The sequence below is a fragment of the Scyliorhinus torazame genome, chromosome 9 (assembly GCF_047496885.1).
Source record: "Scyliorhinus torazame isolate Kashiwa2021f chromosome 9, sScyTor2.1, whole genome shotgun sequence".
In the NCBI taxonomy this organism is placed as follows: Eukaryota; Metazoa; Chordata; class Chondrichthyes; order Carcharhiniformes; family Scyliorhinidae; genus Scyliorhinus; species Scyliorhinus torazame.
In genome coordinates this window covers 99,685,386-99,710,593 of record NC_092715.1, presented here as the reverse complement: position 1 = coordinate 99,710,593, position 25,208 = coordinate 99,685,386, and the positions used below count along the sequence as shown (strand labels likewise).

Genomic DNA, 25,208 nt, shown 5'->3' with positions numbered 1-25,208 from the left:
TTCGGATTTTTCATTGTGCTCTTCACTTTGGGTGGTGCTGACTGCTTGTTCCAGGGTGTTGTGAAATTTATTTTCAACTGCTGATGTAAGTTCGGGCATTGTTCTGTCTTGAGGTAAGAAAATTGGGTTTTGCCACTTTAAATTTCTTTTTGTTCATTTTCGTGTATTTCCCTTTTAAGTGGGCGTGGTACTGGTCCTCTGACGTCATGACACTCATGACATCATGCATAGGACTCGATTGCGCTTGCGCAATTCGAGTTTCCTTTACTGTGCGCTCTTGGCACAACTGCGCATGTGCGCAAGTGTAGTTTGCCGTTTTCCTTATTTTTGAGAAGTGTGCATGTGCGTACTGGCCGGAACGCTCTCGCTCAAGATGGCTGCCAATCAAAAAGTGGTGTTGCATCGGGTGAGATCCTGCCGCTGCCTCGTGGTAAGTTTTGGTGCCGTTTTTACCGATTTTGTTTTCTAGACACTGATTCTGTGTTTGTAAAGACTCATAGTATTGATTTTGTTTTTGTTTTTGTTCATAAGCAAGGCATGTTTGTATAGCAGTTTCTAGAGTCGCCATGGCAATCTCTGCAAGACGTGCCAGATCATAGACATGGATACCACCATTATACGTGAGAACACCACCCACCAGGTACGCAGTACATACTCGTGCGACTCGGCCAACGTTGTCTACCTCATATGCTGCAGGAAAGGATGTCCCGAAGCGTGGTACATTGGTGAGACCATGCAGACTCTGCGACAACGAATGAACGGACATAGCGCGACAATCACCAGGCAGGAATGTTCCCTCCCAGTCGGGGAACACTTCAGCAGTCAAGGGCATTCAGCCTCTAATCTCCGGGTAAGCGTTCTCCAAGGCGGCCTTCAGGACCCGCGACAACGCAGAATCGCCGAGCAGAAACTTATAGCCAAGTTTCGCACACATGAGTGCGGCCTCAACCGGGACCTGGGATTCATGTCGCATTACATTCATCCCCCACCATCTGGCCTGTGAAATCCTACCAACTGTCCTGGCTTGACACAATTCACACCTCTTTAACCTGGGGTTACTCCATCTCTGGATCTGTAAAGATTTCATCACCTGCAAATGCTCGTATTCCAAGCATTGTCTGGCATCTTTAAATTTGTCTATATATATGTTTCTGGAACATACCTCTTCATTCACCCTGAGGAAGGAGCAGTGCTCTGAAAGCTAGTGATTAGAAACAAACTTGTTGGACTTTAACCTGGTGTTGTAAGACTTCTTACTGTGCTCACCCCAGTCCAACGCCGGCATCTCCACATCAGGAATTCCGATGGAAAAGATTCAAACTCTTCCAGTAGTAACAAAAGGTTTATTGAGTAACTACAACAATATTTACATGAGTTCTTTACTTTAACTTAGATACTAGTGATAAGGTTAACAAGATCTAACTATGGTAACTACACGTAACTCCACTGGCCATCTAAACTAGTCTGCTGTTGCTTTGGTCACAGTGCACCCAAAAGAGAGAGAGAGACCCAATGTGGTTGCCTTTTATACCCCTGTTGGTCTGGCCCTCTGGTGATCATGTGGTGCTACTGATTACATATTAACCCCCTGTGTACATGCACACATAGAGATCACCACAGGTCATAGCCTGGAACTTTTGTGATGTCTATGGAGCAGGCTTGAGGGTGAATGGCCTGTTCTACCTCCTAATTCTTTTTCATGTTTCACCTGAGGAAGGAGCAGTGCCCCGAAAGCTAGTGTTTGAAACAAACCTGTTGGACTTTAACCTGGTGTTGTAAGACTTCTTACTGTGCGCACCCCCAGTCCAACACTGGCATCTCCACATCATTATTCACGTTTGTAATTTTGAAGACCTTCAAAAGGCAGGGAAAGGCGACGTGGTCTCCTTAAATGGTACCTAATTCTCCTTGGTCCATCCTGTGTTGGTCGGCCGTCTCCTCCATGATAACAGTTTACAGGTAAGACCTCCACAAAACCATCTGGGATACCAAGAGAGAATATTAGACCAAGCTAGAGTTACAGGCTAGCGCTACAGAGTCTCGTCGGTGTGGCAAGGCCTAAACAACATAACAGGCTGCAAAGCAAAGCCAGGCAGTATCTCCGGCAGCAGTGCACCCATCCCCGATGAACTCAATGCATTCTATGCTCAGTTCGAGCAGGAAACCATCGACCCGCTGTTGAGTGCCGCAGCAGCTCAAAACACACCCATACCCACCGTCACAGCTTCCGAAGTCAGATCGGCCTTCCTGAAAGTGAACCCTCGGATGACTCAGAACCTGTTTCAAGAAGACCCGCATCATACCGGTGCCAAAGAAGAACCAGGCAACGTGCCTCAATGACCACCATTCGGTGGCCCTGACATCAATCATAATGAAGTGCTTTGAGAGGTTCGTCATGAAGCGCATCATCTCCATACTCCCAGAATGCCCAGGTCCACTGCAATTCGCATGCCGCTGTAACCGGTCCACAGCAGGCGCCATCTCCCTGGCCCGACACTCATCCCGAGAGCATCTCGACAACAAGGACTCCTACATTAGACTCCTATTTATTGACTACAGCTCCGCCGTCAACACCATTATCCCAGCCAAGCTCATATCAAAGCTCCAAAACCTAGGACTTGGCTCCTCCCTCTGCAACTGGATCCTCGACTTTCTGACCCACAGACCACAATCAGCAAGAATAAACAACAAAACCTCCTCCACGATAGTCCTCAATATTGGGGCATCGCAAGGTTGCGTATTTAGCCCCCTACTATACTCCCTGTACACACACGACTGCGTGGCCAAATATGGTTCCAACTCCATCTACAAGTTTGCTGACGACACAACTATAGTGGGTCGGATCTCGAATAACGACGAGTCAGAATACAGGAGGGAGATAGAGAACCTAGTGGAGTGGTGGAGCGACAACAATCTATCCCTCAATGCCAGCAAAACTAAAGAACTGGTCATTGACTTCAGGAAGCAAAGTATTGTATACACCCCTGTCAGCATCAACGTGGCCAAGGTGGAGATGGTTAACAGCTTCAAATTCCTAGGGGTACACATCACCAAAAATCTGTCCTGGTCCACCCACATCGACGCTACCACCAACAAAGCACAACAGCGCCTATACTTCCTTAGGAAACTAAAGAAATTCAGCACGTCCACACTGACTCTTACCAACCTTTACAGATGCACCATAGAAAGCATCCTATCTGGCTGCATTCACAGCCTGATATGGCAACTGCTCGGCCCAAGACCTCAAGAAACTTCAGAGAGTCGTGAACACAGCCCAGTCCATCACACATCTGCCGCCCATCCATTGACTCCATCTACACCTCCCGCTGCCTGGGGAAAGCGGGCAGCATAATCAAAGGCCCCTCCCACCTGGCTTACTCACTCTTCCAACATCTTCCATCGGGCAGGAGATACAAAAGTCTGAAACACAGCCAAACAGATTCAAAAACAGCTTCTTCCCCGCTGTTACCAGACACCTAAACGACCCTCTTACGGACTGACCTAATTAATACTACACTCCTGTATGCTTCACCAGATGCCGGTGCATATGTATTTATATTGTGTGCCTTGTGTTGCCCTATTATAAAGAACAAAGAACAATACAGCACAGGAACAGGCCCTTCGACCCTCTGAGCCTATACCGGTCATGATACCAACCTTTGCCAAAACCCTCAGCATTTCCTTGTGCCATATCCCTCTATACCCATCCTATCCATGTGTTTGTCAAGATGCCTTTTGAACGCCGTTAATGTACCTGCTTCCACAACCTCCCCTGGCAACACGTTACTGTCACTCACCACCGCCTGCGTAAAAAACCTGCCTTGCACAACTCCTCTGAACCTTTGCCCAATGGACCTTAAACCTATGCCCTCTGGTGACTGACCCCTCCATGCTGGGAAAGAGAGCCTGCCCATCTACTCGATCCATGCCCCTCATAATCTTGTAGACCTCTATCAGGTCACCCCTCCGTCTTTCTAATGAAAACAGTCCAAGTCTATTCAGTCGCGCCACATAGCTAACACCTTCCAAACCAGTAAACCTCCTATGCGCCCTCTCCAAAGCCTCCACATCCTTCTGGTACTGTGGCGACCAGAATTGTGCGCAATATTCCAAGTGTATTTTCTTTTTCTTTTATTTTTTTTTCATATACTAAATGACCTGTTTGAGCTGCTCACAGAAAAATACTTTTCACTGTACCTCGGCACACGTGACAATAAGCAAATCCAATCACAAGGTTATGCTCATTGGGAAGAGCATATCTACTCCTGATATGCCCCAGCTATAGCTGGCTTGTGTGTGTGTGTGTGTGTGTGTGTGTGGGCGCGGGGGGGGGGGGGGGGGGGGGGGGGGGGGGTGGAGATGATAGGGGTGAAAATCTGACCTTCTCAGAGATAGTGAGAAGCAAATCTACAACTGTGTGGCACAAGGGCAAAAAATATCACTTACATAAATAAGTACAGAAACCTCGAGGCTCTCCACATTCTTCAGACTTAGATTTCCTCAATTCTGCCTGTGCCAGTTGATGCTGACAAAGTGTGGTTTATAATTGTCAGTCTGAGTAACCCGGAGTACTTTGAAAGTGAAAACGCAGGCAACTCTATGCCACCAGGCCTCATTATAATTTCATCAAATGACGTTACTGAGGAAGTCTTGTGGCAGAATGATTGTGGCCTCTGAGCCTAGTAAGCCATGTGATGGGTCCAAAAATTGGAGCCTATACCGCCACTATTCAAAGCTATAGACTGAAACTAGTGCGTAAAAATACAATATTGCCATATCAAGATGAACAGGCTGTAACTTCCCACTTAGCTGCGCCTAATCTTCCTGACTCAGACCGAATAAAAGGGGCCATTCCCCTTTTACTTAACTGCACTGGCTGGTGCAAAGCAGATAAGTTTAATGGTCCCACTGAAACTGATAGCCAGGGATAAGTTAAGTGCCGAAGGCAGTGTTTTTCAAACTTCCTTCCGGGGCCCACTTTTACTAAACGGCCGACTTTCGTGACTCACGTTGGCTGACCTTCGCGACACACCATTATTGCTTACATTTAATGCGACATGTGTGCTGGCTTGGTCCTCACATCTCACTTCCTTTGTCATTCAATGTTACATTTCTGCTAAGGACTTCAGATGACGATTTAAGTTCTCGCTGCATCCTTTGAAAAAAAACCAAGAGGTTTGTCCTCGAGCTCACAATGCTTATTCTTCAAATACCTTTGACGTTTTGAGGTTTTGTTTTTTTTAAATTTAGAGTACCCAATTATTTTTTCCAATTAAGGGGCAATTTAGCATGGCCAATCCACATATCCTGCACATCTTTGGGTTGTGGGGTGAAACCCATGCAGACACGGGGAGAACGTGCAAACTCCACACGAACAGTGACCGTAGGCAGCAATGCTAACCAATATGCCACCGTGCTGCCCCACGTTTTGAGGGTTTTAAACTTGCATTTGCCAGTACATTCCTGAATATAACACACAGGGGCTTTGCATCCCGATTTGCATTAGCAAAATTAACAAAGCCATACCTTAAGAAATCATCTTTATACTCCTTTGTTCCCGATTTCAGTTTCTGCTTAATTGTTTTTTATAATCGCTTATTGTCACAAGTAGGCTTCAATGAAGTTACTGTGAAAAGCCCCTAGTCGCCACATTCCGGCGCCTGTTCGGGGAGGCTCGTACGGGAATTGAACCCACACTGCTGCCATTGTTCTGCATTGCAAGCCAACTATTTAGCCCACTGTGCTAAGCCAGCCCCTGTTTGTTCACCAGAGCTCACATCAGCACTGCTTTGTCCTGCCGTGGACTCTCCTTAAAAGGTCATACCAGCAGATTTAATTGTGGGATCCTGGCCCTCTCTCCCTTTATTAAAAAATGATCCATCTTCAGTTCTTTACATAATCCTCTATCTAGCTTGCTTGCTGGCAGCTATCAAATGGAGGAATCTCTGCTCCATGATATTACGCCCAGAGAAGGTGACGTCACTGTACAGGGTCACTGATCTGCTCTCTGTCACTGCTGTGGCAGGAGGACGCCATCGATTTAAAGAAATTCTCTTCCATGGACAGCGTGCTGACATCAGGAGGAGGCGGTCTGCTCCACTGGGCTCCAGGCCTGCGCACGGCTAAATACGGCGGAGGGGTAGAGGAATCATAGGGTGGGCAGTGGGAGGGGTCAGACACATCGAGGTGGATCCAACACTGGGAGTGGGGTGGTCAGATAATTGGAGGGAGGGCAGGTGGTTGGACATTGAGTGAGATTAGGGTTGGGCCACACTGTGGCACAGTGGGTAGCACCGCTGCCTCACAGCACCAGAAACCTGGTTTCAATTCCGGCCTTGGGTGACGTGTGGAGTTTGCACTTTCTCCCAGTGTCTGTGTGTGTTTCCCCCCAGGTGCTCCAGTTCCCTTCCACAGTCCAAAGTTGAGCAGGATAGGTGGATTTGCCATGCTAAATTACTCCTTCATGTTCAGGGATGTGTAGGTTAGATTATGGGGTTACCGGGATAGGGGAGGGGAGGGGACATGTGTGGAGTGCTCATTCGAAATACCGGTGCAGACTCAATGGACCGAATAGCCTCCTTCTGCACTGTTAAGGATTTTATGGGTGTGTCCAGCCAGATCAGGGGGCTGTGTCAAGGAAGGGATCCAGCCAGGTCACTCCAGCGTCTTTTAACAGGGTCGGGAGTGGGGTAAAGCTGGGTCGGAAATGAGAGACAGGCCCCACAGCTTCGGGTCAAGGGGATTAATCTTGGGCAAATGGGGGTTCAGGGGTGGTGGAAATCCTATATCGGGGATGTGGGAAAGTGATTAGTTGGGATGCGAGAGAGTCCCCTGGGGTTGAAAGCATTGGGGTAGGGGGGGGGGGGGGGCCGTGCGGGGATCGGTCTGGGTCTTTAAAATAGTCATGCAGAAGTTAGAAGTAGTTTTATTTCTTCCAACTGTTTCTGAGTAACTTAGTTACTGGCAGAACCATCTAAAGTTAGCAATTTGTTGGTTCACTGCAATAAGACTGTCCAGGAAAGGTTGCTTCAGGACAATTGCTATGCAAATGCTTATCTGGGATTCCCAACACATCTTTGGGGTGTCCCTCAAATCTGACCTTGGGGAACCCAGAATATACAGCCCAAGTTATTTATGAGCTTCTTTTTGAATTAGTAGAGAAAAGAGTGTCTCATATCTATTGTGCCATAAAGCATTTTGACTTTGGCTGAACATCGGTATTGTATCCATTGCCTTCCAATATTAATCACACCCTCCTAGGATATAACACTACTTTAAATTCAGTCTATAAAGGTGAGGAGTGAGTTCTTGATCAGCCATTCCTTGAGTCCTCATTCATGGTTTGCTACTTCCTCCAATCCCATTCCCATCAGATTAAACTACCCAGGTATTTGTGGACTGTGAAATCCTTCAAATCTTTTGATTTCTTATTTCCACCAGCCCACCTAGAGCAACAGTGATTAGAACCTACCAAACAAGATCGTGCCCTGTCATTGCCTCTATCTCTCGTATACATTTATGCCCTGTAAAGCTTCCACCAATTATTACCAATCTGTGTCTGCCTTGACCACGCTTTTCGTCATCTGTATTGACATATGTTAAATTCTGTTTCATAATGTTCCCCTGAAGCACTTTGGGATGGCTTGCTATGGTAAAGGGGGCAGCACGGTAGCATTGTGGATAGCACAATTGCTTCACAGCTCCAGGGTCCCAGGTTCGATTCTGGCTTGGATCACTGTCTGTGCGGAGTCTGCACATCCTCCCCGTGTGTGTGTGGGTTTCCTCCGGGTGGTCCGGTTTCCTCCCACAGTCCAAAGATGTGCGGGTTAGGTGGATTGGCCATGATAAATTGCCCTTAGTGTCCAAAATTGCCCTTAGTGTTGGGTGGGGTTACTGGGTTATGGGGATAGGGTGTAGGCGTTGACCTTGGGTAGGTTGCTCTTTCCAAGAGCCGGTGCAGACTCGATGGGCCAAATGGCCTCCTTCTGCACTGTAAATTCTATGATAGGTGTTATATCAATGCATGCTGTTATTTTGTCGTGAATTAGTTGCTCTTGAAAGCCGATTCCACATTCCAGAGTTGGCTCACACTATCCAATAGGACATATTAAATGGATATGGTGAGGGTGAAACTGGTATTCAGCAGGAGCATAAAATGGGCTTACAGCAATCAGGCTCCCATTTTACACTGTATTTGGTTCCCTTTTCATTGACTCCAATAAAGAAGGGACTGGTTTAGCACAGTGGGCTAAACAGCTGGCTTGTAATGCTGAACAAGGTAGCAGAGCGGGTTCAATTCCCGTACAGGCCTCCCCGAACAGGCACCGGAATGTGGCGATTAGGGGCGTTTCACAGTAACCTCATTGAAGCCTACTTGTGACAATAAGCGATTATTATTATTAAAATCTGACAATTTAATATGGTTGCCGGTTTGTTATAAGCATGCTTCTTGCGGCTGGCAGATACCAGTTTTATACTATAGGGCAGCACGGTAGCACAGTGGTTAGCATAGTTGCTTCACAGTTCCAGGGTCCCAGGTTCGATTCCCAGCTTGGGTCACTGTCTGTGCGGAGTCTGCAAATCCTCCCCGTGTCTGCGTGGGTTTCCTCCGGGTGCTCCGGTTTCCTCCCACAGTCCAAAGATGTGCAGGATAGGTGGATTGGCTGTGATAAATTGCCCTTTGTGTCCAAAAATGGTTAGGTGGGGTTACGGGAATGGGATGGAGGTGTGGGGATAGGGTGGAAGTATGAGTTTAGGTAGGGTGCTCTTTCCAAGGGCCGGTGCAGACTCGATGGGCCGGATGGCCTCCTTCTGCACTGTGAATTCTATGATCTATGATTCTATCATTTTGTGAGTACCCTCAAGTGTACTGGCTGGTTTAGCACACTGGGCTAAATCGCTGGCTTTGAAAGCAGACCAAGGCAGGCCAGCAGCACGGTTCAATTCCCGTACCAGCCTCCCCAAACAGGCGCCGGAATGTGGCGACTAGGGGCTTTTCACAGTAACTTCATTTGAAGCCTACTTGTGACAATAAGCGATTTTCATTTCATTTTCAATCTTTCAGCAAATAGTGGTTTGCACTTCAGACAAGACCACAAAGAACAAAGAACAAAGAAAAGTACAGCACAGAAACAGGCCCTTCGGCCCTCCAAGCCCGTGCCGACCATGCTGCCCGACTAAACTACAATCTTCTACACTTCCTGGGTCCGTATCCCTCTATTCCCATCCTATTCATGTATTTGTCACGATGCCCCTTAAATGTCACTATCGTCCCTGCTTCCACCACCTCCTCCAGCAGCGAGTTCCAGGCACCCACTACCCTCTGTGTAAAAAAACTTGCCTCGTACATCTACTCTAAACCTTGCCGCTCTCACCTTAAACCTATGCCCCCTAGTAATTGACCCCTCTACCCTGGGGAAAAGCCTCTGACTATCCACTCTGTCTATGCCCATCATAATTTTGTAGACCTCTATCAGGTTGCCCCTCAACCTCCGTCGTTCCAGTGAGAACAAACCGAGTTTATTCAACCGCTCCTCATAGCTAATGCCCTCCATACCAGACAACATTCTGGTAAATCTCTTCTGCACCCTCTCTAAAGCCTCCACATCCTTCTGGTAGTGTGGCAACCAGAATTGAACACTATACTCCAAGTGTGGCCTAACTAAGGTTCTATACAGCTGCAACATGACTTGCCAATTCTTATACTCAATGCCCCAGCCAATGAAGGCAAGCATGCCGTACACCTTCTTGACTACCTTCTCCACCTGTGTTGCCCCTTTCAGTGACCTGTACACCTAGATCTCTCTGACTTTCAATACTCTTGAGGATTCTACCATTCACTGTACATTCCCTACCTGCATTAGACCTTCCAAAATACATTACCTCACATTTGGCCGGATTAAACTCCATCTGCCATCTCTCCGCCCAAGTCTCCAAACAATCTAAATCCTGCTGTATCCTCTGACAGTCCTCATCGCTATCCGCAATTCCACTAACCTTTATGTCGTCTGCAAACTTACTAATCAGACCAGTTACATTTTCCTCCATCATTTATATATACTACAAACAGCAAAGGTCTCACCACTGATCCCTGCGGAACACCACTGGTCACAGCCCTCCAATTAGAAAAGCATCCTTCCATTGCTACTCTCTGCCTTCTATGACCTAGCCAGTTCTGTATCCACATTGCCAGCTCACCCCTGATCCCGTGTGACTTCACCTTTTGTACTAGTCTACCATGAGGGACCTTGTCAAAGGCCTTACTGAAGTCCATATAGACAACATCCACTGCCCTATCTGCATCAGTCATCTTTGTGACCTCCTCGAAAAACTCTATCAAGTTAATGAGACACGACCTCCCCTTCACAAAACCATGCTGCCTCTCACTAATACGTCCATTTTGCTTCCAAATGGGAGTAGATCCTGTCTCGAAGAATTCTCTCCAGTAATTTCCCTACCACTGAAGTAAGGCTCACCGGCCTGGAGTTCCCTGGATTATCCTTGCTACCCTTCTTAAACAGAGGAACAACATTGGCTATTCTCCAGTCCTCCGGGACATCACCTGAAGACAGTGAGGATCCAAAGATTTCTGTCAAGGCCTCAGCAATTTCCTCTCCAGCCACCTTCAGTTTTCTGGGGTAGATCCCATCAGGCCCTGGGGACTTATCTACCTTAATATTTTTCAAGACGCCCAACACCTCGTCTTTTTGGATCTCAATGTGACCCAGACTATCTACACACCCTTCTCCAGACTCAACACCTACCAATTCCTTCTCTTTGGTGAATACTGATGCAAAGTATTAATTTAATACCTCGCCCATTTCCTCTGGCTCCACACGTAGATTCCCTTGCCTATCCTTCAGTGGGCCAACCCTTTCCCTGGCTACCCTCTTGCTTTTTATGTACGTGTAAAAAGCCTTGGGATTTTCCTTAACCCTATTTGCCAATGACTTTTCGTGACCCCTTCTAGCCCTCCTGACTCCTTGCTTAAGTTCCTTCCTTCAAACTTCAAGCTATTTTGTTTCTCACACAGAAAAGATGCATATAGAGTAGGTTTGATGGTGTAGGAAGGCGTACAGGCAACCCCCTCGCCCAGAAGTCAATTGAGGCTCTTAAGTGGCCACCATCCGAGGAGGCAGCCCAGCAAACCACATTGTTGAGTATTCCAGTGATCTACCAATGGGGCTCCCTCATTCACGGCCTGATTGAGGGAACCGCCATCAGGAAAGAGGGTGTATGACAGGAAGCCACCCCCAAGTCCTTGCTTCCAAACCCCATCCAGACTCCTTCCTACCTACATTCAGTTCTCTCCAGAGATTCATTGGTAATTCCTGGTGAAGGCCCAAGTGTTATACTGGTAGTGGCCGCCACTCTCAGTGGCACTAACAGTATTGGAGAGATGTTGGCCTTTGATTGTCTAACAGCTCCCCAAGGTGCAATCTCCACCCTACTTAGGGTGTTGTAGATGGAGGCAAAGACTCCACAAGGGGCCAGGCTCTCAAGTTACTACTTTATTCCACATTAGTCACAATAATCACCACACTCCACTCCCCGTAGGGTCTCCTTCCCCGCACTGCTTCCAGGTCAGGGTTTGTATTCTGTAGGGAGCTCCTCAAATTAGGAGGGAGCTCCGTCCCCTAGTCACCTCAGTTGCACATTCTGAAGTGTGTCAGAGGGGAAGCGGATGCTATACAGCTCTGTCCCTGCAGTGGGTTGTAACAGCCCCCAACCCACCAACCCCGGAGAAATGTCCATGTCCTCAGGCAGAGGGTCTTGTGGTCGTTTGGGTTGTGGGTGAAGTTCCAGGGGTGGTAAAGCTGGTCCTGGAGATGTGTAGCGTATTGGGGACCGCCGCTTCCGTGAAGAAATTCGCAGCTGGCACGGCCCACCTAGTAAGGCTGCTGGAACCAGTGGCACTGGCGTATTGGAAGTCCAATGTCCATATCTGTATCCAACCCGCTGTCTATGCCATCACTGGCCTGGACCACAGGCACCATAGGTCCTCTGGGGTTTTGACGCTTAGCAGGAGGCAGAGCGGGCGGGTGGGATCCAGGCTCCCCACTACTCGGAGCTCCTCCTTGGCCATACGGGGACAGTGTCTGAGTCCAGCGTGGGGCCTCCAGGCCACGTTCCTTTTCCGGTGGTCTGCACTGCTGGTTTGTGTGCCTTTCCACCGATGTGTGGCTGCCGTTAGGGCAGGGTATCGGTGTATCCGTTTCCAGTGGTCTGTGCTGCTCGCTTGAACACCTTTCCACTGGCGTGGGGCTACCGTTTGGGGAGACCGTGCAAAGGTGGCCTTATGCCATCTTTGCAGCTGGTGGTTTGTTTACAGGAACTGTTTTGGGTTGAACTGTGCCCCCTCTTGGGAGGGGAGGGTGTGTTCTCTCTCTCTCACACCGTGCTCTGCAGCCTTATGTCCCTGTCCAGTTGTCTGTGCTGTTCGTTTGGGGCCAGGGGGGTGGGGATGGTGTTGGCTGGGGATTTGGGTTTTTTTTGGTGCCTTGCAAATGCTTTTTGCATATTACTGATTTTTGTGAGGGGTTTTAAAAATAAATTTAGAGTACCCAATTCTTTTTTCCAACTAAGGGACAATTTAGCATGGCCAATCTACCTAACTTGCACATCTTTGAGTTGTGGGGGTGAAACCCACGCAGAAACGCGGAGAATGTGTAAACTCCACACAGACAGTGACCCTGGCCGGGATCGAACCTGGGTCCTTGGCGTTGTGAGGCAGCAGTGATAACCACTGCACCACTGTGCCGCCCTTGTGACTGTTTTTAGCATGTTGCTGATTCTTTTGTATTCTTGAGTTGTCAATAAACTTCATTATCTGTAGGAAGCAGATACTATACAGCTCTGTCCCTGTAGAGGGTCGAAACAGAGGGCTTAATCAGATGAGAGGCTGCACAGGTAAGTGCCTGATTGGAATATAATAGCGCAGGCCTCCCAGAGAAAATCAACATGGACTCTCATCCCTTAAGAGATTCTGTCATCCAGTCGTTAAGATAGTAGTGTTACAGACAGATGTGTAAGGAGCAGAAATTAATACATGTTGTAAGTTTGCTTTATTATTGCATTTGAGTCCTGACGTCAACTTGGAAAACCCTCTTGTCCTTCCACACATTGCAGCCTCCAGTACCTGCTTCTAAGTCACAACGTTTTAGCGAGGGCCCAGTTAGAGGCAGGGAACCCAGCAATGGGAATTTCTGCCTCTCTGGCCCATACTGGAAACAGAAAAATATTAGACTCTGGTATGTCCAATGAGGTAAGGTGTAAAGAGCAGGAATAGGCTTTGCTGAAGGGGATATCCAGGTTAGGAATACAATCTGATATTACCAAACATAACTTAAGAACATGGACAGAACTTTCATGTTTTTTATTTTACTGAAAAATAATGAATTGCACACTTCCCTGCATTCTAAATTGCATATTCCTAGAAATTGCAAGTGTGGACAGGCAAATGATGACTCTGATATTTGCAAATAACACATTTCCAAAGGCCAGACCCATTTGGGAGAGGTGTGTGGGGGGGATTAAGAGCAGCATTAAAACCTCCATCCATTTTGCCCTTGGGCAATGGTGAGCACCAAAAGACAAAACTATAAGTTTGTTCAAGTTGAAAATACTTTGTGATATTTAGTTCCTATATTATAATTAATATGAAGATACCTACTAGAATGGACTGTAGATCGCCAAAATCATTTAAAGTACATCATAATATGTGATCTTGTGCTAAAATACTCTTGTCTTAGAATAACCCACAACAGGATTCTGAGAGAATGCATCCTAAGCATATAACAAAAGTTCACCAAAGACATTTGACCTTCTCATTGGCACTTTCTAATTGTACGCTTTTGACTCTGCCATTATATCCATTCTTTTCTTTTTAAAAAGATGGAGAGGGACCATCTCATAAATGCGATCTGGTTTCCTGCAAGGACAGTCATCAATAACTTAGTGTATGCTTCTTATGCAATAATAACCTGCATGGTAAGTGAGCAATTATACAAATTCAATTTCAACAACACTGCATTAAAGTAACTAAGTTTAAAAGCATTTCTCTTTCCCAATCTCTCCACATAGGCAGCCTACAGCAAAATGGCAGTGGGACTTTTGAAGAACTTTACTTTAATTCAGTCTACACAAAGGCAAATGGATGGCAGCATCAACAATCGACATGCAATTTCAAAGCACAACGCTAAAAGGAATAGACTTCCATTCAGAAAAAACAATGCTGTTCTGATACATCAAAAAAAGTCATGATCAGAATGATAAATGAAAAGGCAACAAGTGTACATAATGGAGCTGCTTAAAACTGCTTTGATGTACCAACTAGGAAGACTCTGGATAACTAAAAAGGATCAGTGTATCAATGTCTAAATGTAATGTAGCTTGCAGAGTTGCTTTGTAAGATCTCATTGTTTTCACCAATTGTCACTGGTACTGAAAGAAGTAAAGCTGGGTTACAGAATTTCTGCACCAGTTTTATTTAACAGGCTACATAAGATTCATCATGCACATTTCAGAATATCATTTTGAATGACAGTTGAATGTGTGGTGTGCTTGAGAGGGAAACTTATCAAACAGATGGAACAACATAACAATTTTCCCAATTTGACAGATGTGGAGCTGAGTTTCACATAATATGAAGTTCCCACATTCTACTCATCGTCTGTGCTGAATAAGTTGGTCTCAGCTCGGGCAGCACGGTGGTGCAGTGGTTAGCACTGCAGCCTCACGGCGCCGGGGTCCCAGGTTCGATCCCGGCTCTGGATCACTGTCCGCGTGGAGTTTGCACATCCTCCCAGTGTTAGAACATAGAACATAACAGCGCAGTACAGGCCCTTCGGCCCTCGATGTTGGGCTGACATGTGAAACCACTCTAAAGCCCATCTACACTATTCCCTTATCATCCACATGTCTATCCAATGACCATTTGAATTCCCTTAGTGTTGGCGACTCCACTACTGTTGCAGGCAGGGCATTCCACGCCCTTACTACTCTCTGAGTAAAGAACCTACCTCTGACATCTGTCCTATATCTATCTCCCCTCAATTTAAAGCTATGTCCCCTCGTGCTAGACATCACCATCCGAGCAAAAAGGCTCTCACTGTCCACCCTATCCAATCCTCTGATCATCTTGTATGCCTCAAATAAGTCACCTCTTAACCTTCTTCTCTCTAACGAACACAGCCTCAAGTCCCTCAGCCTTTCCTCATAAGATCTTCCCTCCATACAATGCAACATTCTGGTAAATCACCTGTGCACCCTTTCCAATGCTTTCACATCCTTCCTATAATGCGGCGACCAGAATTGCACGCAATACTCCAAATGCAGCCGCACCAGAGTTTTGTACAGCTGCGACATGACCTCATGGCTCCGAAACTCAATCCCTCTACCAATAAAAGCTAACACACCATACGCCTACTTAACAATCCTCTCAACATGGGTGGCAACTTTCAGGGATCTAAGCACATGGACACAGAGTTCTCTCTGCTCATCCACACTGCCAAGAATCTTACCATTAGCCCAGTACTCTGTCTTCCTGTTATTCCTTCCAAAATGAATCACCTCACACTTTTCTGCATTAAACTCCATTTGCCACCTCTCAGCCCAGCGCTGCAGCTTATCTATGTCCCTCTGTAACTTATAACATCCTTCCGCACTGTCCACAACTCCACCGACTTTAGTGTCATCTGCAAATTTACTCACCCATCCTTCTACGCCGTCCTCCGGGTCATTTATAAAAATGACAAACAGCAGTGGCCCCAAAATAGATCCTTGTGGTACACCACTAGTAACTGGACTCAAGTCTGAACATCTCCCATCAACCACCACCCTGTGTCTTCTTCCAGCTAGCCAATTTCTGATCCAAACTGCTAAATCACCCTGAATCCCATGCCTCCTTATTTTCTGCAGTAGCCTACCGTGGGGAACCTTATCAAACGCTTTACTGAAATCCGTATACACCACATCAACTGCTTTACCCTCATCCACCTGTTTGGTCACCTTCTAAAAGAACTCAATAAGATTTGTGAGGCACGACCTACCCTTCACAAAACCGTGTTGACTATCTGTAATTAAATTCTTCCTTTCCGGATGATTATACATCCTATCTCTTATAAACCTTTCCAAGATTTTGCACACAACAGAAGTAAGGCTCGCTGGTCTATAGTTACCGGGGTTGTCTCTACTTCCCTTCTTGAACAAGGGGACAACATTTGCTATCCTCCAGTCTTCTGGCACAATTCCTGTAGCAAAGATGACTTAAAGATCAAAGCCAAAGGCTCAGCAATCTCATCCCTAGCTTCCCAGAGAATCCTAGGATAAATCCCATCCGGCCCAAGGGACTTATCTATTTTTACACTTTCCAGAATTGCTAACACCTCCTCCTTATGAACCTCAAGCCCTTCTACTCTAGTAGCCTGAATCTCAGTATTCTCCTCGACAACACTATCTTTTTCCTGTGTGAATACTGACGAAAAATATTCATTTAGCACCTCTCCTATCTCCTCGGACTCCACGCACAACTTCCCGCTACTGTCCTTGACTGGCCCTACTCTTACCCTAGTCATTCTTTTATTCCTGACATATCTATAGAAAGCATTAGGGTTATCCTTGATCCTACCTGCCAAAGACTTCTCATGTCCCCTCCTGGCTCTTCTTAGCTCTCTCTTTAGGTCCTTCCTAGCTAACTTGTAACTCTCGAGCGCCCTAACTGAACCTTCATGTCTCATCTTTACATAAGCCTCCTTCTTCCTCTTGACAAGTGTTTCGACTGCTTTAGTAAACCACGGTTCCCTTGCTCGACCACTTCCTCCCTGCTTGACAGGTACATACTTATCAAGGACACGCAGTAGCTGTTCCTTGAACAAGCTCCACATTTCCATTGTGCCCATCCCCTGCAGTTTTCCTCTCCATCCGATGCATCCTAAGTCTTGCCTCATCGCATCATAATTGCCTTTCCCCCAGATATAACTCTTGCCCTGCGGTAGAAACCTATTCCTTTCCATCACTAAAGTAAACGTAATCGAATTGTGGTCACTATCACCAAAGTGCTCACCTACCTCCAAATCTAACACCTGTCCTGGTTCATTACCCAGTGCCAAATCCAAAATGGCCTCGCCTCTCATTGGCCTATCTACATACTGTGTCAGGAAACCCTCCTGCACACATTGGACAAAAACGGACCCATCTAAAGTACTCGAACTATAGCGTTCCCAGTCAATATTTGGAAAGTTAAAGTCCCCCCTTACAACTACCCTGTTGCTGTCACTCCTATCCAGAAGCATCTGTGCAATCCTTTCCTCTACATCTCTGGAACTTTTCACGGGCCTGTAGAAAACCCCTAACAGGGTGACCTCTCCTTTCCTGTTTCTAACCTCAGCCCATACTACCTCCGTAGACGAGTCCTCATCAAACGTCCTTTCTGCCACCGTAATACTGTCCTTGACTAACAATGCCACCCCTTCCCCTCTTTTACCACCTTCCCTGAGCATACTGAAGTATCTAAACCCCGGCACCTGCAACAACCATTCCTGTGCCTGCTCTATCCATGTCTCTGAAATGGCCACAACATCGAAGTCCCATGTACCAACCCATGCCGCAAGTTCACCCACCTTATTCCGGATGCTCCTGGCATTGAAGAAGACACACTTTAAACCACCTTCCTGCCTGCCGGTACACTCCTGCAAATTTGAAACCTTACTCATGACCTCACTACTCTCAACCTCCTGTATTCTGGAGCTACAATTCAGGTTCCCAAGCCCCTGCTGAACTAGTTTAAACCCTCCCGAAGAGCATTAGCAAATTTCCCCCCCAGGATATTGGTACCCCTCTGGTCCAGATGTAGGCCATCCCATTTGTAGAGGTCCCACCGACCCCAGAATTAGCCCCAATTATCCAGAAATCTGAAACCCTCCCTCCTGCACCATCCCTGTAGCCACATGTTCAACTCCTCTCTCTCCCTATTCCTCGTCTCGCCAGCACCTGGCACGGGTAACAACCCAGAGATAATAACTCTGTTTGTCCTAGATCTAAGTTTCAATGCTAGCTCCCTGAATTCCTGCCTTACATCCCTATCCCTTTTCCTACCTATGTAGTTGGTGCCTATGTGGACCACCACTTGGGGCTGCTCCCCCTCCCCTTTAAGGATCCCGAAAACAAGATCTGAGACATCACGGACCCTGGCACCTGGGAGACAACACACCAGCCATGAGTCTCTCTCGTTCCCACAGAATCTCCTATCTATCCCCCTAACTTTGGAGTCTCCAATGACTAATGCTCTGCTCCTCTCCCCCCTGCCCTTCTGAGCAACAGGGACAGACTCTGTGCCAAAGACCTGTACCCCATGGCTTACCCCTGGTAAGTCCCCCCCCCCAACAGTATCCAAAACGGTATACGTGTTACTAAGGGGAACGGCAACAGGGGATCCCTGTACTGACTGCTTCCTGCCAGCCCCTCTCACCGTCACCCATCTATCTTTATTCTTCGGAGTAACTATATCCCTGAAACTTCTATCTATGACCACCTCTGCCTCCCGAATGATCCGAAGTTCATCCAGCTCCAGCTCCAGTTCCCTAATGCGGTTTCTGAGGAGCTGGAGATGGGTGCACTTCCCACAGATGAAATCAGCAGGGATACTGACGGCATCCCTCACCTCAAACATTCTGCAGGAGGAACATTGCAGTACCTTCCCTGCCAACCCCTCTAGATAAAAAAAGAAAAACAAAGCAAGAGCTTACCTGTTATTCACTCCCCTTCTCAGCAAGGACTCACTCAGCAAACTCTGTGCCCCGCACCCTAACACCTGAGGGAAAATAAAAGAAAAACTACTTACCAGTCACTTGACAACTGCTCCTCCACAAACCACCCTTCACATTAGAGTGACCACAGCGGACGTATGCAAATTTTCCCCGCAACAGCCAATCAGCAGCTCTGCTCTACTGCCCTCTGCTGGATGCTTGTCTTCACTTGAACAGCTAGGGTCTCATGCACAGGTCCACCTTCAAGTTAGAGTGATCGCACCAGACGTATGCAAATTTTCCCCACAACAGCCAATCAGCAGCTCTGCTCCACTGCCCTCTGCTGGATGCTTGTCTTCACTTGAACAGCTAAGGTCTCTTGCACAGGTGCACCTTCAAGTTAGAGTGACCGCACCGGATGTATGCAAATCTTCCCCACAACAGCCAATCAGCAGCTCCGCTCTACTGCCCTCTGCTGTTTGCGTGGGTCTCGCGCCCACAACCCAAAAAGATGTGCAGGCTAGGTAGATTGGCCACACTAAATTGCCCCTTAATTGGAAAAAATGAATTGGGTACACTAAATTCATTTATTTTTAAAGTTGGTCTCAGCTAGGACTATGGTCATGGTACTATGATTGGACTTGATGCTTCTGAGTTGAGGAAGGGTTATTAAATTGGGCAGTTTTCCTCTTCCAGATAGTATTCAGTGATTCTCGCAGTTGAGAACAGCATTGAGACTCTGCTGTGATCAACTACGATTGTTGGACAATCTGCCAACGCTCATTCAGGCATTTGAAAGGTGGCTATTTTGTCAAGTCTTTGTTGGTTGTCAATGCTCATGGGCTCATGCGCAACATGAGTCATTATGGTAGAGAGAGGAAAGAAGATAAATCAATTGGGGTGGGAGTGGAGACAAAAGATGAGTACACCCGTTTAAAAAAAGATTTGCTGTGCCAAATTTTAACATAATAAAACAGAGCACAATATGCAGTTCAATACATTTTATCAGATAAACCGTCGTGAGAGAAAGGAAGTATATTGTAATAGTTGGAGATCCTGGCACAAATTCTAGGAATTATACACCATCGCGTTTTGACGCTAATCTTGCCTAAGTTGGTCATCTACTTTAGCCCAGTTGGCTGGACAGTTGATTTGTGATGCTGAGTGAGGCCAGCAAGGCGGGTTCAATTCCGATACCAGCTGAGATTATTCATGAAGGCCCGCCTCCTTAACCTTGCCCCTCACCCGAGGTCTTGTGGTCCTCAGGTTAAATCACCACCAGTCAGCTCTCCTCCTCAACAGCGAAAGCAGCCCATGATCATCTGGGCAAAGGCGACTGTACTTTTACTTTACATAAACTTGTCCTGAAATTGTTTCAAATTTCAACATTTTCAGAAACATTGGGCATGATTCTCAGACCTCGTTGTGCTCTCGTTCAAGTGAAACGAGGCCAGTAGATAACGGGAGAGGCCGAAAATGAGAACCGCACCAGGCGCGAAACAGTTTGCAATGCAACCGGCCTGCACCCGTAGAGGAAATTGGGATTTGGTGAGAAACCAATTAACACCACTTAAGCCCTATTTCCACATAATTAACGTCAGCCCCCATATCCTAAAGCGTCCCGTGATTCATTGGCCTCCCCAGCAAGCTGGCACTGATTAGAACTCCTTTTGAAATACGTGCAATTGGTGGAGGGGCTTCTGTGGGGAGCCGAAGAGGTGAGTAGCCATCTTTGCTCAAAGAAAAGGGCCTGGGGGTGCTGGGCTTGCCACCTCAGTGCTTGGCGGGGGATAGGGACCCTCAGGCAGCCATGCGAAGAGGTGGAGGGGGGGGGGGGGCGGGAACTGCGCGCGGCACCACCTTGCCAACCCCCAGATCATGTGTAACCATTCTGGGTGCAAGCCTAGCCCCTGCCTGCCTGCCCCACCGACCACCCATAACCTTCACCGATTGCCGAGGCCTCTGGCCATGAGGCTGAAGGCCATTGCTAATAAGGAATTGGCAATCATGGTTAACTGAGCACATCACACAGCCCAAGTGGATTCCCATGGTGGGCAAGCCATGTAGCATGTGGGAGTCATTGCCTAGCATTCCAATCGCACGTTGATGGATGGACACTGTGCTTGAACACTGCAGGAGGCAACACCACACACGCAGCAGCCAACATCCGAACACCCAGGGGATGGGAGACAGCTCCGGGAACATGTGCACTGCTGGAGGGTGAGTGAGTACTAGAGAGAGGGGGGATGCCTGGAGCAATGGGCCAAGGGTTCGGAGATCAGGCCACTTTGCGGACGAAAGTGACAGAGACGTCATACTGCTTGTGGTCAAAGGTTTTTTAATGTGTTACAGGTGTCAGCAATACCTCACTCTCCCGAAGGTACCCTCCCACTCTCCCCACCACCCCTTCAGCCCCTTCACATACACCCCCACCCCCCACCCTCTCCTACCCCCCTCATTGATCCTCAACATGCTTAACCTTCTTTGCTCTACCGTGTCCCCAGGATGCAAATCTGAGGTGGACCCAGTTGCTTACCACGTCCTCTGGCCTTCCGTGCCCCTGGCACGTATCCTCAAGGTGCTCTGGGGCCGGAGGGCCCCGGCGCACAAGTCGAGGCACATGCATTGCCATGCCGCCCTGTCCCGTGTACTGACTTCGAGACATGGAGTTCACCTGACCTACAACTGTTTATAGATTTTGGTTATCAGGAGTATAAGGGCCTACTCTTCAGGTGTTATGTACCAGAGGCCTGAAGCACTTTTACTCAAAAACAAAGTTTATTCTACAAATTCAGTTAACATTTAATAAACACACAGTAAATATTTTTATCAACTACAAACATAAATACCCCCCCCACAGATACAGTACTCTATATACAACCCTTAATAACTTCCCTTTACTGATTCACTCAAGTAGCAACATCCATAAATCAAAACACCTTTTTTCGCAAAACAGGAGGTTTGAATTCCTTACAGAAAACAGGTATTACTTTGAAGTTATCAAGTGATCTGGAGACACCCTTTACCATGCACAGAGACCAGAGAAGCCTTCTTTTGTCTCAATCCAGCTTCCAACAGTCCAAACCGAAGGTAAAGCTCAGAGCCACAAACAGCTTCCAGCTCAAAACGAAAGTAAAATCCAGAGCCACCCCCCAGCTCCACCCACACAATGACACCACTGCAGCCATTTGGGAAGACAAACATTTATTGAAAGGACATTCCCATGACACAAGCTCCTCAGCGCCTCGGCCATTAATATCTGAGAGCGGGACATGTCCCGCAGCACCTTATCAAGGTCAGCTTGGTACCGGGTCACATCCCTCAGTGAGTTGGACATTCTGCCGAGGCCCTCAGCCATGGCCGTCACTGACTGCGCGACGCCTTGGACACCTTCACTCATGCTGTCAACATCATGCACCAGACTCTATACTGCGGTCCCCACCCGAGCAGTGTTGGCCTCGGTGCCACACATTATCGGCGATACGTCCTGCGCCCGTAGCCTCTGGAACTCCTCCAATCGGCTTTGGACCTACTGGAGTGTGACTGACATCTCCCTCTGAAGGTCATGGCTGCACCAAAATGTCTCCATCAGCTCCGGGTAACCCTGTTCCAGAGGCTCAGCGTCAAGCTGGGACCTGCAATCCAGCAGACCTCTGACTGCTGTCTCACCTGGGGGTTCCTGCCTCCACCTAATGTACATCAGCAACTGTGTGGTACTCATCAGTTTGAGCTCCAGATGTCTGTCCACTAACGGTTCCCACCGAGGTACGTGTCTCTGCACTAGTAGAGGGTGGAGATGACAGCTGTGACGCATCGATTGCGGCATCCTTGGAGCTGCCCTCTGAGGTGGTCTCCTGGGACGCAGGAGAGGGAGCCACTGGGATGGGCCGGCGCCGTCCGCTGGAGATCCTACGGGGGAATGGACTTGTGGTCAGTGGGAGGGATGGGTCAGTCAGTAAGGCAATAACAACTCATGTGCGACAGGCCCTCCAGGTGGCGGCCAGTGGATCCTCACCTCTGCCGCGTCCGCCAACCACCGCATTGGTGACTGCTCTGTCCTCGGCTACACCGTCACATCCAGGGCCCGTTCCTCGAAGGTGGTGAGGAATCATATGTCCGGCACCCCTCCATCAGTTTGGGCCCTCTCGCAACGATTGTGGGAGAGCTTCTCCTGTGGAGACACAGAGAGGACATTGCTAGCCGCACCCTTGGTTCACAGTGGTGGGGGGGTGCGGTGTGAAGGAAGGGATGGGGGGAGGGGGGGTGAATGGAAAGTTGGAGTCGCATAGAGGGTTGGGAGGGATGGATGCTCGAGTGGGGGCGGCAAGGTCTCGGGGGAGTGGGGTGGGGGCTGTGGGGGGTGTTGGTGTCAACCCACCCGTGCTGCTCGGTGTAGGCCATTGACCTTTTTACGACACTGGAGGCCAGTCCTCCTGGTCATTCTACCCAACCTCACGGCCACCGCAACCTCATTCCAGGCGGTACTGATTGCCCTGTGGCTCACCCTCCGGGACCCTCAGAGGGAACAGGACATCCCTCCTGGTCTCCATTGCATCAAAGAGCCTCCCAGGTCTGCAATCTTGGGGACAGTCTTCTCGGAGCCATGGCTTGTTGGGGGGTGGCGGGGGGGGGGGGTTTACTTCACTCAGTCTTTCTATTTCCTTAACTTTCTGTTTTCCTATTTCTTTAACGAAGTACCCAAATCCTGTAATACTTGATTGTTACCACTGAGTCGCGCTGTAATTAACTTTTTACATTAATTCCAATGATATGTCATTCTAATGCCCGCCAGTGACTGTGATACTGCTCTGGTTAAAACAGAAGGAAAGGTTTGGAAAATAATGAATGGACCATACGTTGGTGTAACAGGGCAACGAGTGAAGGCCACTATTATTTAGACTTGCCCTTGTCTGTTTAATTACAATGATTTGCAGCACAAGCCACTGAAAGTGCAAGCTTTTAATGTTGCAATGAGATAACTGGCATCAAGCAATCGTTTACCTCCTCAACAAATCAGACTGAAGGATAGTAAAAATTAACAGCACAAGGACTCGGGAGAAATTATAAATTAGAGTGAGTGAATTCAACAGAAAGAGATCTAAAGATATTTTTGATTTAGGAAAAAAGGACAAAAATAAAAAGTAACGAAAAGCTTTAATTTTAAATTTGACATTTTTTCCAAACCAACAGTTATTAAAACCTGTTTTTTGTGTTAGAGACATTGACCTTGCGATAATTGATACTAAGTACATTGCTAAAAAAAATAACTTCCTGTGGCAAGTTTAGTTCATGTCTATTACACTAATACAGCAACTTCATGCCGTTCAATGCAGTTCAATGGTGAGACATAGAGCAAGATGCCAAATTAGCAAAGTGGCACATCTTGAATGGCAACATTTGGTGATCTGTGTTTAACCATACATCTACCCTTGCCTGAAATCGCTGTCCTTTTGTGCATGCTGTTCCATTAGCCTCAAGATATTTTGACAGGAAGTTAAAACTCAGTGAGTTTTGTGGTGATATGCATCATTGTAAATACACAAGGGGTTAATGTAACACTACGACTAAGTAAATACTAGAGGGAGCACCAGAGACGCCATGACATACAAACAAAACAAAGAACAAAGAAATGTACAGCACAGGAACAGGCCCTTTGGCCCTCCAAGCCACATACAGCTAATGAACATATAGAATAGGACACGACCAATGGCCAGTCAAGACACCCAGAGGTGACACTACCACAAGAGGGCATTACACACCCATATATAAGGACAGGGCACACATGCTCTGACTCTTTCCACAGGCGACACTTAGAGAGTAGGACAGGGGCAGATCAGAAGCATCACACCCACCACGTGGCTTAGAGCAGACTGGTTAGTTAGACTGAGTTACTATAGCAAGATTAGCAGGAGAGTCGAACTCATAGAGAACTGTGCTAATGGTTCAATAAATCACATTGAACTTACTTCAACGTCTGGAGTACCTTTTGGTCAAAGCTGCATCAAGTTGCAGCCTGTGTTATCCCAGAGTACATAACACAGCAAGTTTGTAAGGTCAATTTTGCAAAACCAGCACCAGTGAAAATCAGATGAAACATTGCATGTACTAACATAGAGAGAAAAGGACCGCCAGTGACCTACAAAAGAAGAAGTGAAGTTAAATCCTTTTGCAGTTACAACATTGATATGGATATTGTTGGCAAATGGTGAGTTAGCACACAAAGAAAGGCCACAAATGAAAACTTTACTTTTTAAAACTTCAGTAATAATAGGCTGGTTGTTTGTTCAATAGTAACTACAACAACACAGGATATCTCACTTTTGTGCTATTACCATTAAAAATCGTCACTAGCATCAATAAACATCAACATACAAGAGTATAAGTCAGGACAAACTGCAACTTCTAACTTGCAATGATGCATGAAAAAAGGTAAAAAGCCAAACAAGGATAATAAAAGATAGAAAA

At 47.3% G+C, this 25,208-nt stretch overlaps 1 protein-coding gene across 1 annotated transcript in view; it reads left to right on the top strand.

The window, feature by feature from the left end:
- Positions 1 to 14,470, top strand: part of LOC140429392 (spermatogenesis-associated protein 9-like) — a 54,644-nt gene extending 40,174 nt beyond the window's left edge. The window contains exons 4-5 of the mRNA XM_072516316.1: positions 13,894 to 13,989; positions 14,083 to 14,470. Coding sequence (XP_072372417.1) covers positions 13,894 to 13,989; positions 14,083 to 14,262 — 276 coding nt within the window. The 3' untranslated portion in view covers positions 14,263 to 14,470. The remainder of the gene's footprint in view (positions 1 to 13,893; positions 13,990 to 14,082) is intronic.
- Positions 14,471 to 25,208: the final 10,738 nt, after the last annotated feature.